Below are 14,928 nucleotides of genomic sequence, written 5' to 3'. Positions count from 1 at the left end.
TTTTGCATATAAAGTGTTTTCATGGCATTTACATGAATGTAAATTAAAAAAAAAATGTATTATTAATTTCTTGTAATAAGATACTGCTAGGCTTCTCAAGTTTTTATCCTTACACAGTTCACAATAAGACAGTACTTCAGCAGAAATGGGTTTGTACTGCTGAGTTTTTTCAAAATCCGTCCTGCATTTTACTTATTCAAAACACTAAAAGAATACTGAAAAGAAAAAGCTCTACTGAGTCTAAAAATTATCCCTGATTTTTCTTGCAGAAGTTCAAGATCTAAGGAGTATTCAACTCATTGTGAGTTCTCACCAGTTATATGTACATGTTCAGAGAAAAGAAGTAATTGTCCTCTCTTCAAAAACTATTTCTTGGATCATTAGAGGAATAAAGAACAAAAAAGCATGCCAAAGAAAGGCAATGAGTTCTTCCTTCAAACACAGTATAGATGTTGGTCTTTTAACAGTTTCTAATTTGTTGAGCTAGTGCACAGAAACACACATGAAGCTGGGCAGACCCCTTCACTGCTAACATTTTTTTACCAAGACAAGTGATTGTGCAGCCCTCGGCCATGTTGAGTGTGTGCAGGGATTCATGGCCAGGAGAGTGCAATCCCAAGCTCTACCAAAGGACCAAGCGGCAGGTTGGCTTTCAGTATAGTCCAAACACATGCTGGAGCACACAACACCCTACTACAAATCTAGCAAACTAGCCATTGCTTAGTTGCACAGCGTTTTCATGTGTTACCACCTCTGATGACCTGCAACACTTAAAACGCATTGCAAAACAACAGGCTTCTCCTTAGACAAATCTCACCCAGATAATGAGGGAAGGGGTCACATGAGATGTGCTGGGCAGCATCAGAGGCAGGAGGGCTACTGGGGGAGGCGGAAGAGACTCAGCAGCAAAAGGACACTGAGGATGGAATGAGGGTTAGTGTCAAAGTGTTCTTGTATTACCCACATCTGTACACAGTCTTCCTTGATGCGACACCAGACTGAAGTGTTACGACCCCAAACCTACAGGTAATACACTACTGCAACCAATATGTCTGGGTGGCAGCAAAAGAGGCAATGGAAGTGTACGGTTGTCCAGTCTCGAGCATGACCAAGCACATGTTTTTCTACATATTTTCCTGGCTTGAAATTCACCACACATTTCATAGTCCCACGATGCTGCAAAACCAGGCAAACTTGGCAGGTGTGGGTCAGGGTGGGGAAGAGATGAGCCACCAAGAAGTGTGTTTGGCCATGCTGGAAACATCAAAAAGGTCCTGTGGTGCTCCCTCACACTCACACAGGTCCACGTCTTCACAGAGGGTCCTCTCCACCACACCAGCCCACCTCCTGTGCAAACAGCCTGCTTTGTCCTGGCAGCATCTGCTGGGATTTGGCGAGACACGCAGTAAACCTGCTGTTTACTCCAGGGTGGGTAGGGTAAGCATTGTAGTCTTCACAGAAAATCATCATGCTGAATTTGCCCAAGAAGAAAGACACGACTTCATTGATCCACACCTGTCTTTAGTGAATAGAAACAACTGGAGGTTTATTTTGATGTGTTGGTTGTGTTGATGTCACTAATTCCTCTTCAAAGAGTGCTCAGTCTTTTGTTAATAAAGAGATACTAAGTCCATAAGTCAATATGCAGGCACTGTGATTAGCACTGTAAATTGCTTAGTTGGTGCTCTTCTTTTAATGTGGGAGCAGATTATTTTGATAGCAGTAAAACCTTCCACTTATGCTACAGCCATAAATAATTCAATACCTTATAACAATCTCGTATTTGGGACTCAGAGCATTTTCTATTGAAAAGATTCCCTCTAGAATCAATAAGGACTGTTCTATTAATTTTTGTCCCATGGAAAGTTTTTTTTTCTCCTAAAATTGAAAAACTTCATCAGAACATGTTGATTTTGTTAATATATCTTTCTTTTTCTCAAAATTGGTTTTCACAGAGAATCAAAATCTTTTAGCTGGGCAAGTTGAACAATGTTATCTACTGCTGGTTTTGTGGTGCCTATGGGATCTGTAGGTTACGTGCCTGCTGTGTTCCTCCTTTCCATGGGCCATTTCCCTCCTTGGCTTGTGCTGCCCATGATGCTGCGAAGACCCTTCTCTGCACACCCCATTGCAAGAGTGTCCCCATCAAGGCCACTGTGGGAATGTAGTCAACACGAGAAGGATGGGGGGGGGCATGAAGTAACAGAAATACATTAGCAAATGTGCCTCAATATTTTATTCCTTTAAATGGCCCACTTCAGCTCATTTTAATGGATCAAACTGTGAGAGTATTGAAATGTTTCATTTTGACCAAAACAAGCTCCTTCCCTCATTTCTTAGCAGAACAGGTAAAGAATGATTGTTAGGTCAATACTTCGTTTCACTTCAGGATGAAAGAAGAAGTATCAGAAAAACCTGAGGAAGGGAACTTTAAGACCTTTCATGAGCTCCAAAAACTGACTCGTAAAGAAGCTACTGACAGAGCCAGTTCCTTAAGCGGGACACATTAGTGTAAGGTTGCTGGAAATGGTAGCCCTACAATGAACTACACCAACTGCTGACTGCCTCCTATACGCTCTCTCTGAGCTGAGCACCTGATGATCCTCTTTATGTACCAATAAAAAGAGCTGTATTTGGCATCTTTACTTACCTTTCATCACATCTAATCAGAATCACGCTATCTGTACCAATACCCAAGGCTGCAGCTCCTTTCTTCACAGAAAAGTGACTCTGAAAAAATACATTTATTATTATTTCTTACCCAATGTAATATAAAACACTACACTCTTGCAAGCTCTTCAGCAAGTAGTCCCACACAGGCAGTAATTCTATTCATAGATTTTTAGAAACTGATCACTGTAATCTGAGGCTTCATATCAGCCCACTATAGGCAATTAGAGAAACAGCAAACACCCTAATCTGGATTTGCTCCTGGATCATTAAATACACAACTGTGGCTGATGATGGACCCAAATTTCGTCCTTGATGTATACCTGCAGCTTCTATTGCTTGTATGGATTCAGCTATGAACTTGATTTACTGAAACAAAAAATTCTCCCCTAGAGAATTAATTTAGTTTGTGGCATCCAGAGTGATGTGCTTCTGTTATGCAACTTCTGGGCAAATAATATACTGAGAGGAATTAAGATAGGAAGCCTAATTGTGATCTCATGCCAGTGAAAGCTAGTAATAACTCCCAGTAATAAATATTACTGCAGTTTAAAATCAAAACTGGGCTATTAGTAAGACTATTAGTTAATCTGTGTGTACAGAATAAAATGTGGAAGTTAAATACTGGAGAGCAAGTGAGCCTCATTTTCTCTAGCTCATAGGACTTAACTCCTGAGCCAGTGTTGGTTTATAATTCTAATTTAAAACCTAGTGATTATGATAATGAAATAGTTTTATATCAAATTATACCACCAAGAATCTGATTTTGTATTAACTCAAACCCAGCTATAACAACATTGTCCAAAGTAATTTTAACTACAGGTGATTAAACTTTAAAAAAAATGGAAATTCTTTATGTATACTACAGTACCATTAGCTTAGGATTTAACACTATAAAAAAGATTGAGGAAATTCAAACCTAACAGGGTTTTTCAGGTGTCCATGACGTTAAAGGAGAAAGGAAGACATAGTCTGGAGAAGACCACAAAGCAGAGAAGTGAACACTATTGCACTGTCAGCGGGGCGTTTGGCTTCAACGGTAACGCAGGCAGCAGAGAGCTGCAGGGCAAGTGGTGGACACGATGGCTCCACACGACTGCTCCACTTAAAGGCCACAAAGTCAGTGGGATTTCACTGCATACTAAAGGGCTGTGTACAGAACGAACACTTTTAAGAAATGAAAATCAATTCTAAACCAACTTTATGAAAGAGAGAGGAAGAAGACTAGAACTGCAACATGCATGTTCAACTTAACAAGTGAAAAAAAAAATAAACCCTGTGTTTTAAAAATTGCTCAGGGGGTAGTTTTCGTTCAGTCCCGACTGCTATGGTTAAGGCTGCATAAGCGTTTCCCCTCCAAACTCCTTTTTTCATATGCCTGTATCTCACCATTTTGGCTGAAATGCTTCAAGTTTTCATGAGGCCCGTTGACTTTTTCAATATTCAGACATTTTGAAGAAGTTCAGATTGCTCTTGAGCCATGATTCACTGATGACACATGGACAATTTGAAAACACTTCAGGTAAATGGCATTTTTCACACTACGTTGATTTTTTTTTAAGGCAGTGGGTTGATATAGCCTCCCCCCATGGGGCATGGATGCAGTACACCAACAAAGTGCATTGAGCAGCCAGTGACCCTGTTGCCTAGACTTAAAATCAGCTTTTAAGGCCCTAGTACAGCAAACCACCCTAAGCCCCTGAACCAAGCAAGTTCTGAAATGCAAACATACGCATGTCAGACTGACTTTTTCATGATCAAATGAAACATATAGCCACGCATTTAGAGGAGCAACAAAGAATCTGTGCCTGTACTTAAGCGTTTTGCCAAACTAGACTGGGTTCATTGCAGCTAGTCTAATCAGGCTCTAGGCATCAAGAAAATTCCCTCTGCATTCTGGAGGGAGCAGGCACCTCCAGGGAAGGATTCTCATCCAGCATGAGGGTTGCTGGTTTGGAGTGGGTGCCAAGTGACATCAGGTGAGATTTCCACCCCTTCCCTGCAGACCAAGCCCTGTGGTATCTGCTGTCTGTGAGTGGGAAGCATACAGCACCTGCAGGCATCATCACTCTGGAAACTGGGAGATGGTTAACACCTTGTTATTGTCCAGCTTATTAAAACCACAGGCTAGTGGTATGCTCAGATTACACAGGGAGTTTGCCCTGCTGTTTTTCTAGTTGGAGACACAAGGCGCTAGGAAGTATTTACACATTGAACATCATGGGCCTACTCAGCACCACACTGATATTTTTCATGGCACGTTTTTTATTGCCTGAGACTGAATTTCTGAACAACTGCATTTCCATGAGCTTCATGAGATTATCCAGTGGACTCTTCCCAAGTACAAATGCACTATAGATTAAGACTTGGACTGTGTCACAAACCTCTATACATGGAAGATACTTTAGTCTCTTCCCAGCCTTGGGGGTTTGTTTCCCTGAGCTCCATGGTGCAGCAATTCAACTTTATGAGAGCAAGGAGCAGAAGAGGCCATGAGAAGGCTACTGCCATCAGGAGGCTTATAAAAATTCCCAAGTTCAGGAAGGTATCTTTGAACTTTGCAAAAACTGAAACAGTGGTAGAATATTGCTAGAACAATGTATATACTTAAAAAAAGCTAGAACTGAATGTATATACTTAAAAAAAAATTGTTCTGTTTTTTATTCATATGTTACACAAGCTGTTGTGCACATACTGGGTAGTGTAACATATATATACAGGTAGAGATATAGGAGGGAAGAGTCAGAGATATATTTCACTGGGTTTTGAGTGAATGGCATTACACTGATTAATTTTGCTTCTTATTCTATATTAGTTAAAATAGATTTACTACTGCAAATCGTTTTTCTAATAGAAAATAGAACTATTCAAAGTGCCTTAAAAAAAAGAAAATACAGATTTGAATGGTTTACTATGAGGAAGAAAATTAAGCCCATGTGCTCAAAGGCATCCACTGGAATATGGCCAAGTTCAGCTGCCTCATTGAGAAGTCTCATGGCACTGCTAAAACAGCATTGGGGAAAAAAAATGAATGTAGTGCTGATAGCTTGGTTGCCTGAAAGCTTTTTACAGACGGAAGGGATTCAGCAGTCAGGAACAAAAACACACTTAGGGATAAATCGGGAAGAAATACTGAATTCTGTGCACAGAAGGGCAAATGCAATTACGATTTCTAAACAAACTTTTAATATGAAATTGCGCAATCTGTGTATACAGTCACAGATCTATGACTGCTGTTATGTTTTTGTGTCTCTGGGTAACATCAGAAGAATTACTCCAACTGCCCGAGGGGCTCTGAAAAAGCCAGGATGAAAGTGAAAATGGAAAAAATATAGTTTCAAAAGCAAAGAAAACTTTCCTAATGATGATTAATATTAAACTTTATTTTAGTATTCCTGGGATGGTCCTGAAAATTTGGTTGCCTTTGTAATATAAAGGTATATATAGAAAAATATAAAGGTCAAAGAGAAGGAATTATTGTAGAAATAAGCCTGGTTAGACAGAACTACTGACAGATTCAGCCGGGCTAACAGGGAAGAAGGACATTAATTGTGACCTGTTTTGGAATATGGGGGCTACAGACTGTTTAGCCATGCAAGGAAATGAGCCTGAACGCCATCTTTCATGACACAGTCACGTAGCGCAGATCTGAAGTCTTATGATGGGAGAATCAGGGTCAAAAATGGAGGACAAGGCAGACTGCCTGAACCAGTCCTCCAGGAAAAACCAGGCTAGGAGAAGCCGGCACGTCCAAAGCTTCACCACTGTCCTGTGCTTGCCAGAGACAGGAGGACATGTGGGTGGGAGTGGGCTGTCACTGTGGCTTTCTCCCTCCCTCCCTTCGTGCTGCAAAAGGGTGCATGGAAGAGTACAAACACATCCCCAGTAGAGATGAACCTCAATCTGCCTCTAAGATCTGGCTACAACTCAGTGGTGAAGGAGGAGGTATAGAGTATTCATCGGCATTAGCCACAAAGGCATATTATCGGTTAGGAAAAAAAATGGTGATTTTGAGCCAGGGGTATCTTCCCTTTGTCCAAAATTTCAAATGCTGTTAGGAATAAGTTTGTCTGCCTGATAGCCAGTTTTTCATAGTTAGCTTTGTAAAGTAAAAACACACTGTAAATTTATTACAGGTGCAATATTGCAAAAAGGAAGAATTAGATAACTAAAAATGTTTTGATGCTGAAAAATACGACATTGTTATCTTAAATGAACAGTGCTTCAGTATACAGATGCTCCTATTTTCATACCTTGCTAAATGAATTGCTTATACTGTGGCATGGCTGAAGCTGTCAGAAGAACCATCCTCCTGCCATGAGCCCAAAAGGCCATGGCTGGTTTTTCAGATTGCACTTGCTCCCTGCTCACATAAATCCAGAGCGGCACAAGCTTTGTGGAGGGAGCTCATCAGGAGCGAGTTCCCAAATGCTGAGCAAGCCGAGCCATCCGGCAGCCGAAACCTCTCTGAGATCTGCAGGTTTGATCACTGGCAGCCTGACGCCCAGCAGACCTGGACCCCAGCCTCACCCCATCAGCCAAACGCCAGCACAGGAGGTGGACAAGCTTTCCTCTTCACCTCTTCTGGGCTTTAAACAATGTGGCATGTCTGGAGGTGTAGGCTGGGCTACTTCTCTCTTAATTTTAACCATCTAAGAATGTGGGGCTGGTCTAGGTTTGCTGTTTGGGCTTCCTCAATAGTGGGGAAGAAAGGGTACTTCCAGAAGCCGCCCCATTCCTGAAGTTTTGGCACTCATTTTAGACTAGGACGGGCTGTCTTCTGCAGATCCTGCTCTTTTTATTGGCTATAAAAAGTGTATAGACAAATTCAGATTAAATGTTTACACTTTAGGTGATTAAAGTTAATTGACATGAATCCTATCTTTAACATCTAATTGTAAGCTATAGCTTTTCCTTCAATTATCCACAAAAGGAGTATACTGTGTCCCACCACATTTTTAAATACACTGTAATGATATATATGTTTGCTACTGTTTCCTTTAGCTGCTGCTATTCAGTTTGTTAATGTTGGGAGAGAAATGAATATATTAACATTTCTGCACAACATACTAATATTTCCATCTTTTGCGTTTTTTGAAAAATATAACTTCATACTGCTTTTCTAAACCAGCAAGACTAACTTGTTTTTTTCCAGTGTGGGTAGTTTTACAGTATTAACTGTGGATAAGAAATTTTGCACTGAGCTCAGGAGGATCCTATGGCAGTGTAAAAGTCACGAGATATTAACCACATGAAGGATTAGACCCAAATGACGAATGTCTCCTTTGAGATAGGTTGCCCTAGAGCACTACTTTTTCTGGAAAATGGTTTTACTTTGATTTGAATGGTGTTACTTGAATTAAGTTGCTCCTCAAGTAAGATCAACTTTTCACTGTTTCCTTGTGGCTTTAAATACCACCAAAACATACCTTTCTAGTTATTGTGCATTAGGCAATGCAAAGAAAGAACGTGTGAATCTATTAGTTTGATTTTTAGTTTCCTTAGGTGATCAACTCGCTACTTACTCTGCATGCTCAAACATAAAACTTAACAGCTTTGTAATTCATGCTACCAAATGGAAAACATGATCTCCAGGCTCCTTGAGTCCTTCCCTGGAAGCCCCACCAGAGAGGCCACCCCCTGGACTGCTTCTTGCAGGTGGCAGTCCTGCAAACTGTCTCCTAAGTTGCCTGGCCAAAGGGCAACGCTATGTGCCATGGAAGTGGTGGGACTAGAGATCAGCTTTTCATCCTACACAGAAAACAACCCAAAATCTTCTGTAGGCTGTGTGAAATGGAGGGCTATCAAGCTGTCTGTGTTGAGACAGAAGTCACTTTTTCATTTCCTTCTGCCTCAGCACCAAGAACCTCCACATTAGGTTTCAGAAACTGCTCAGACAAAAACTTTGCCAAAGCCCCTCTTCTCCCACAGCTATTGGTGTAGTTTGCCATATTCCCTGCAAGTAATGGGGAAATCAGCATGCAAGAAGCTGAAGTGGTGACTGATGGCAAACTGCCTCTGATCTAGTTGCTGCGTGGATGCTGCATGTGCTATTGCTGTGAGGATGCTCCCCTACCATCGCAGACAAGCTCACAGGTGCTCCCAGAGCTCCCCCTGAGCATGAGGTCCCTCTCAGTTATGTCTGGCTGTCTACAATGCTGACACCTTATCCCTGAGCAGCCAACAGACCCACCCGTCACAATCAGTGCACGCTGGAGATGCACTATCAGTGAAGCCTTGGGCAGGAGCTAGTTCACCACAAGAGCAGTGCAGATGGGAGGACGCCAGAGGCAGGGAGAGCCTCTCTTGTGTCCTCTTGGGTCTCTAACTGGGTGCAGAGGTCCCTTACTGTCAGATCAGACTCAATCACCTCCCAGTTCTTACTCTGCATTTTCTTTTCGAAAACAATGACAGAAGTTGTATGGCTATTCCCCTGGTGAGCACCTGACAAGACGTTTCTCCTTCAGGGGCTGCTAGAGGGGTGGCAAACCGAGAAAGCTGACGTGGACTACATGAGCATAGTCTTGCTCGGTTGGAAAACAGAAGAGATGAAGAAATTTCTATGTTTTTCCAATTATGCCCAGCTTTTTTTTCATTCTCTGAACCGTGGATTGAGTCCGTACAGCCCCTAATTAAACATCAAGTCTATGGAAAAGCTGCAAGTCTCTTAAGCTATTTTTATACTACGAACTAAGAGGCCAAAAGCTGTTTTGTAACCTGAACCCAACTAGTTCTCTACATCTAAACTCTTCTCTTCTGCACCCCTTTCCTTCCCAGGGCAAGATGTCTTTGTCTTTTTTACCTGCTAAGGGTGATCCCTGCTCCACGCTATTTCCAGCTACTGTTGCATGCTGTTTAAGACAGTGCTAGTTGGCCAGGTCAAAATCACAACAGGGAAAGGGTTAAAATTCAACAGGACTTGCTTTGTAGACAAATGGATCGACTGAAGTATTCTGAGAAGGCAGCTCTGCCTTTCAGCTGCTTTCTCCATACTGAAGTAGGAATGTGCTCAGCTGAACACTCACAGCAGCCTAAAGCTGATGCACTGGGACATAGGAGGAAGACTTTTCACTGTGTTTGAAACGATAGACTAAAATAGCCTTTTACAACTGGCATTCATCACTTTTACCCCTCTGAGTCAAAGTCTCTTGCGTCATATGCAGTCCAGAACAGCTGCCCTGAAGGACATCACTCTGCTCCTGCACCAGTGCAGATGAAAGAACCACTGATGATGCACTGGTAAATACAGAGGATTGAAGTAAGTCCTGAGTGCAAGTACATCTCAGTAAAATTATACGAGGGCCAAGACTGACCAAAGCAGTGATAGTGTATTTCACCATTCCTAGTGAAACAGAAATATGCAGAAGCAGAGTGAGAGATAAGTCATGGTCCTACTGAACAGCTCAGGTTCTGCTAACCATGCATGGTTAGAATAGTCACATAACCTATTTCAGGCACCTAATGTAGGTTGCGTGTGTCAGGAGGCTGATCTCTCTGTATGGTCAACGCACAGAAGTAGGTGAACCCCTCCCAAAGGTGATTTAGAACATCTAAATTAAGGAATATTTAGGTTCCTAATTTGGATGCTCCGAGTTTCTCTCCAGAGGTGCCTCTATTCACTGGTTCTGTATACAGAGAGTGAGGCTCCTAATTTAGGAACATGAGGCACTCCTAAACTAGGAAGGAAATTACCCAGAAGCTGTGAATTACTCCTCCCTTCCCTTCTCCCCCACTGGCAGCTGAACCTATCATGGTGTCAGACTGAGGCCAGATTCTGATTACAGTAACAGTGGTGGCAATTGCGGTGTAACTTCATTCATTTATAGCAATGGAAGCTCTAGACTGGTAGAAATGAAAATAGAGTCTGGTCTGTGATGCTGAAATTCTTGTCTGAGAACTGCTGATAGTGGAATCTTTGCTTCTGAATGAAAATTTTGAGTCAAAAATCTCCACGGTTCCAAATACATACAATAACTTTAAGCTTTGTTTACTATCATGCCACACGTGCAGAGCATGTGGAAATGACAGTATCCTGTTTATACTTATGCTTGTTCCATGGCCATCGTCTTATTAGAGCATCCAACTGTGGCAGAGAGAAACTGGAATCAAACTGAGGAGTCTAAAAGTAAGTAGAAGATCAGCATGACAGGATAAATGAGACAAATGATGTTCTCATATATTAGTGTCTATTCAGGTTCTGCATGACATTTCCTATCTAAAAAACGATTATATGCCTGGGCCTCTGCAATTCCTGTACCAGCCTCTGCTATTTTGAGGGTTAAAACCTGATCCCATATCCTTTGGGCGATTAAGGGTTAAAGGTTCCTGTCTTCATGTAGTGTGGTTTCTTAACTTCCCTAGGAGATGTGCCATTACATACTTCATTAAAATCTTGATTGAGGAAGGGACAAAACTGTAATTTCAAGATATTTTTAAAATGTAACAGATTTCAGATGTTGGTCCATGGATTCTCTAGTATATTTGATTTTGGAATGTTTAATTTACTATGGGAACTGCTTCTTCCCTGGCATGAAAACACAATTATTAAAGCTCATTTCATTATTTTGAGACTGATAGCACAATTTGTTTCATTGTTTAACATTCCATCACTATGAATACAATGAAATTCTCCAATGATTAATAGGATTTGTTATTTTAAATAATCATGCTGAATCTTATTTGCAAGACTTATTAGGTCTGTAACTTCCATATGAATAATGCATCTCTAGCTATACAGCCAACTTTGGAGAGTTGCTCCTCATTTGTAGAATATCCTTCTCTTTGACTGCTTTGGGGACAATCATTCTGCAACGCGGAGCCCACAGTTGTGTATCGCATCTCATCCTATCGCCATGAAAGGCATCCTCAGAGGGATTTCCTCCCAGACATTTCTGTCTGGTTTTTAGGACACTTTGCTCTTCACACTTGCACAAAATGGAAACACGGTGTCTGAGAAGTCAAAAAAGGCAGCCAGGAAGATGTTGTTCCCTAACATAGGCGGTGTCCTGCTGAGTCTCAGCCACCAAAGAGTCCTTTCTGGCTGTGACCACACAGCTGGAAAGAAATTTAGAAGGGGACCACGGAGCCCAAAAAGACCTCACATCCCCTCCTGGATATAACCCTTTCTCTTCCCCTTCCTCCTGCACACGCATTCTCCACTATAAGCTGCAAGGAGTTTTAAACGGCCATAAAGCCAAAATACCACCCTCCCACACAATACAGACCTAAATATGACTTCTGTATGGCTCTTCAAAGAGCAAAAAACTCTGCGTTCCTCCCCTGAGGACCACTCTGATTCCTCCTGTGCCCACCTCCCCTCACCTTCCGCACTGCCAGACCGCATCGGTGCCTGTGAGGAACCACAGCGTGCGGAAGCTTTTGCTCACAGACAGAAACCCACAGCAAAGCCCCATTCCCCACCATATACCACAGCTGCTCTGCTGTACACACACGGCATTTCCACGCTACTGTCTTCATGTATGTTATCACCCTCTCATTAAATAACAGCAGGAGTGGTTTCAGCTAGAAACGTTTTGACTCCAAGTGATTTTCTGTTCTCTCTCAGTGACCCAAACAAAAGACACTCCTGGAAGAACTGAAGTCTGATGATGAGCTCTCATCATTGGATGTGGTCCTTTCCACTCACATTGACATTTATACAGACACAAGCGAGAAAAAAAATATGGCAGTGGTCTGTAGAGCCTGCTCTCTCTGGGCTTCAGCCACAGAAAACTGCACAGCTCATCCCCCTATATAGCAAAAAGCCAGCTCCTTCCCATTTTTTTTATTCCCAGTGAAGGAATAACAGAAATGAAGACAGTCGGCTACAAATTCCCGCTCATCTATCCTCTTCATCATAAATTCATACAAGCAGATGTAAACAGATAGTAAAAAACAGAAACATACATGTTCTGATGTGAAGGCAACCAGTCTGGGAATAGCTGCCATTCCTTTTTCTTTAACTTCTGGGAACATCTTGAAACGTGCAATCAACATAGCATACATGTTAGATATGGCACCACCTGGAGTCCACAGTAATATACTGTTACTTTTTCTATGCATTGTAATATTATTGCAGAACAAATGACAAGTCTTGCTATAGTTTTTCTAACTCTAATGCTAATATTTTTGCCTAATGGCAGTCTTCTTCCTGGCGCTCCTCACAGCTGGGTTGTGTAATAACAGGATCTACTACACCCAAATAACATTTATGCAAAAAGTACTGCTGCAAAAAGTGATGGGGGTTTCCCCTCATCCTCATTTTTGTTACCATTTCTCCTTTAGTCCCCAATCTTATCTTTCCGTATGCCATCAACACATAACCCCACTCTGTTCCACCTCCCAAGCGGATGCCACCACAAGGCAACTTCCTAAGTGGCTTCCGAGGGCAACCTAATCTGTGCTCTCCCCTCCCAAATTAGGGTGGTGTTTCATGCCCTGGCTGTGAGGAAACCCACACAGTGAGTCCCAACAGATACTATCTTCTGGACAACTGGAGTGGAGGGAGAGAAGAGAAAGGAATAAGGGCCACTCTAACAAATATTTTTCTTTTTGTTTGTCCTCTGATGGGAGCAAGGGGAAAAGGTTAGCTGTCCCTAGCACTAGCCTTAAAATCTCTGGCATACATTGATTTAAAATACCCTCTTCAAGATGGGTACCAGATGACAGCCCAACAGTATTCTGTTCCCGTATTTCAATTGTCGATCCATAAATTAAAAACGAGCACTTTGTTTTTCCCTTTTGAGATTGTTACAAACTGAGCCTCTGTGTCTCTGTCGAACAATGTTTGATTATACATTAATGCTGCATGAGCACTATGGGAATATAATGCAGAACCTGAGGCAGAGTCTGAGTACTTTTACATATGTACACACATAAACACACACAGAGACATGTATACATAAAATCCATCAGTTTTTTCCTGTATATATACTATATATATATACAGATTGATTATATACTGATGTTTATGCACATACATTTATATAAAGCAAAGTTGTATATTGATCATGGTTTTAGGCTTTTAAATGAGCAGGTCAGAATGCAGCTGAGGTAGAGTTCAGCTGACCCAACTTTCATCCACCTAAAAATGGGAGTGAAGAGCACAAGACAGGCACTTCCAGAAGATGGTTCAGCTAATCCTAAAGCAGCTGCTTGTGGGAGGTGGGATGACTTACCCTGCCAACGCATCCACCCTTCTACCTTCGATATATGGGAGCTGCTAACTAGCCCAGCGTAGACACCCAATTCTTGGACAGCCAAAGTGAGGCAAGATAAAATCCACCCTTTAAGCAGATCAAGGTAGCTCTGCTGAAAGCAGCGACACCACACCACGTTACACCAGCAGGGTATATATGCCAGCAAATTTAACATCGTTCTGACTTGTGTAAGATTTGTATTTATCCCACTGGAGACACATACACTGTTCCACGACCCACAGAAACTGTGCCATTCACATCTAACCAGTGTCCCCATTCTGCTCTTGCAGTGAGGCTGCCGCTGCTCTGGACTTCCCCTGACCTCACTGTCCCTCCTGCGAATCCAAGGAAAAATGCCACAGAGGAATGGCATCGCTGGCACAGGGGTCGGTACAGATCGAGCTTTTTCTTCCCCTTTCAACTACCTTGAGAGGTATGAACATATTTCTACACATCTTTTCACAAATGACAAAACAAGAAATGGAGAGACTAAGAATAAATGTTCGGATACCTGTCCCTAAAAGTTGCAGATGTCATGTAACAGCTGCTCTTGATGATTTAGGTGATTCAACTAAGTTGAAGCAATTTGGCCTATCTTGTCCAAAGTCATTGGCTCAGTGTCAAAAGAATCAAGACTGAAACATTAAAATTCTTCAATACCAGGCTTTCCTATTAGTATTTATTACCTACCCATTTAACTTTAAGCTTATTAATAAGCCCTCATTCTGCCTTTAATTTTGCAGCTGTGTTTACACCCACGGTTAATTGCAGGCAACAAAACACACCTACGGAATTTGGAGAACCTAATCAGGCCTCTATACTTTGCATGTATTGATACTCTAGATGCAGAGAGCGAGAACCTTTTCTTTGCAACAGTAAAGTGCTGAAGCCATGACAGTTTGAAATGAGAAGACAGCAGAGATGATTTTGGTTATTGCCTAATAAAGCAGAACCTGAACACTAGGTATTGCTGAGTTAGAAAGATTAGTGAATTAGAAAGATGCACTTTGCACAAACCAGAAATTGCAGAGAAAGTCAGGATGAGAGGGGGCAGTGCTGC

General features: G+C 41.8%; 1 protein-coding gene across 1 annotated transcript in view; it reads right to left on the bottom strand.

Annotated features, from left to right (window-relative positions):
* The window catches only part of GAD2 (glutamate decarboxylase 2), a 39,084-nt gene that overhangs the window by 14,584 nt on the left and 9,572 nt on the right, over window positions 1-14,928 (bottom strand). Inside the window, exons 7-8 of the mRNA XM_074156841.1 lie at window positions 12,577-12,692; window positions 2,651-2,730 (exon numbers count right to left, since the gene is read on the bottom strand). Coding sequence (XP_074012942.1) covers window positions 2,651-2,730; window positions 12,577-12,692 — 196 coding nt within the window. The remainder of the gene's footprint in view (window positions 1-2,650; window positions 2,731-12,576; window positions 12,693-14,928) is intronic.

This window comes from Numenius arquata, chromosome 12 (assembly GCF_964106895.1).
Source record: "Numenius arquata chromosome 12, bNumArq3.hap1.1, whole genome shotgun sequence".
Classification (NCBI taxonomy): Eukaryota; Metazoa; Chordata; class Aves; order Charadriiformes; family Scolopacidae; genus Numenius; species Numenius arquata.
Note: the sequence above shows the minus strand (reverse complement) of the source record. Positions and strands in the feature narration are given on the sequence as shown.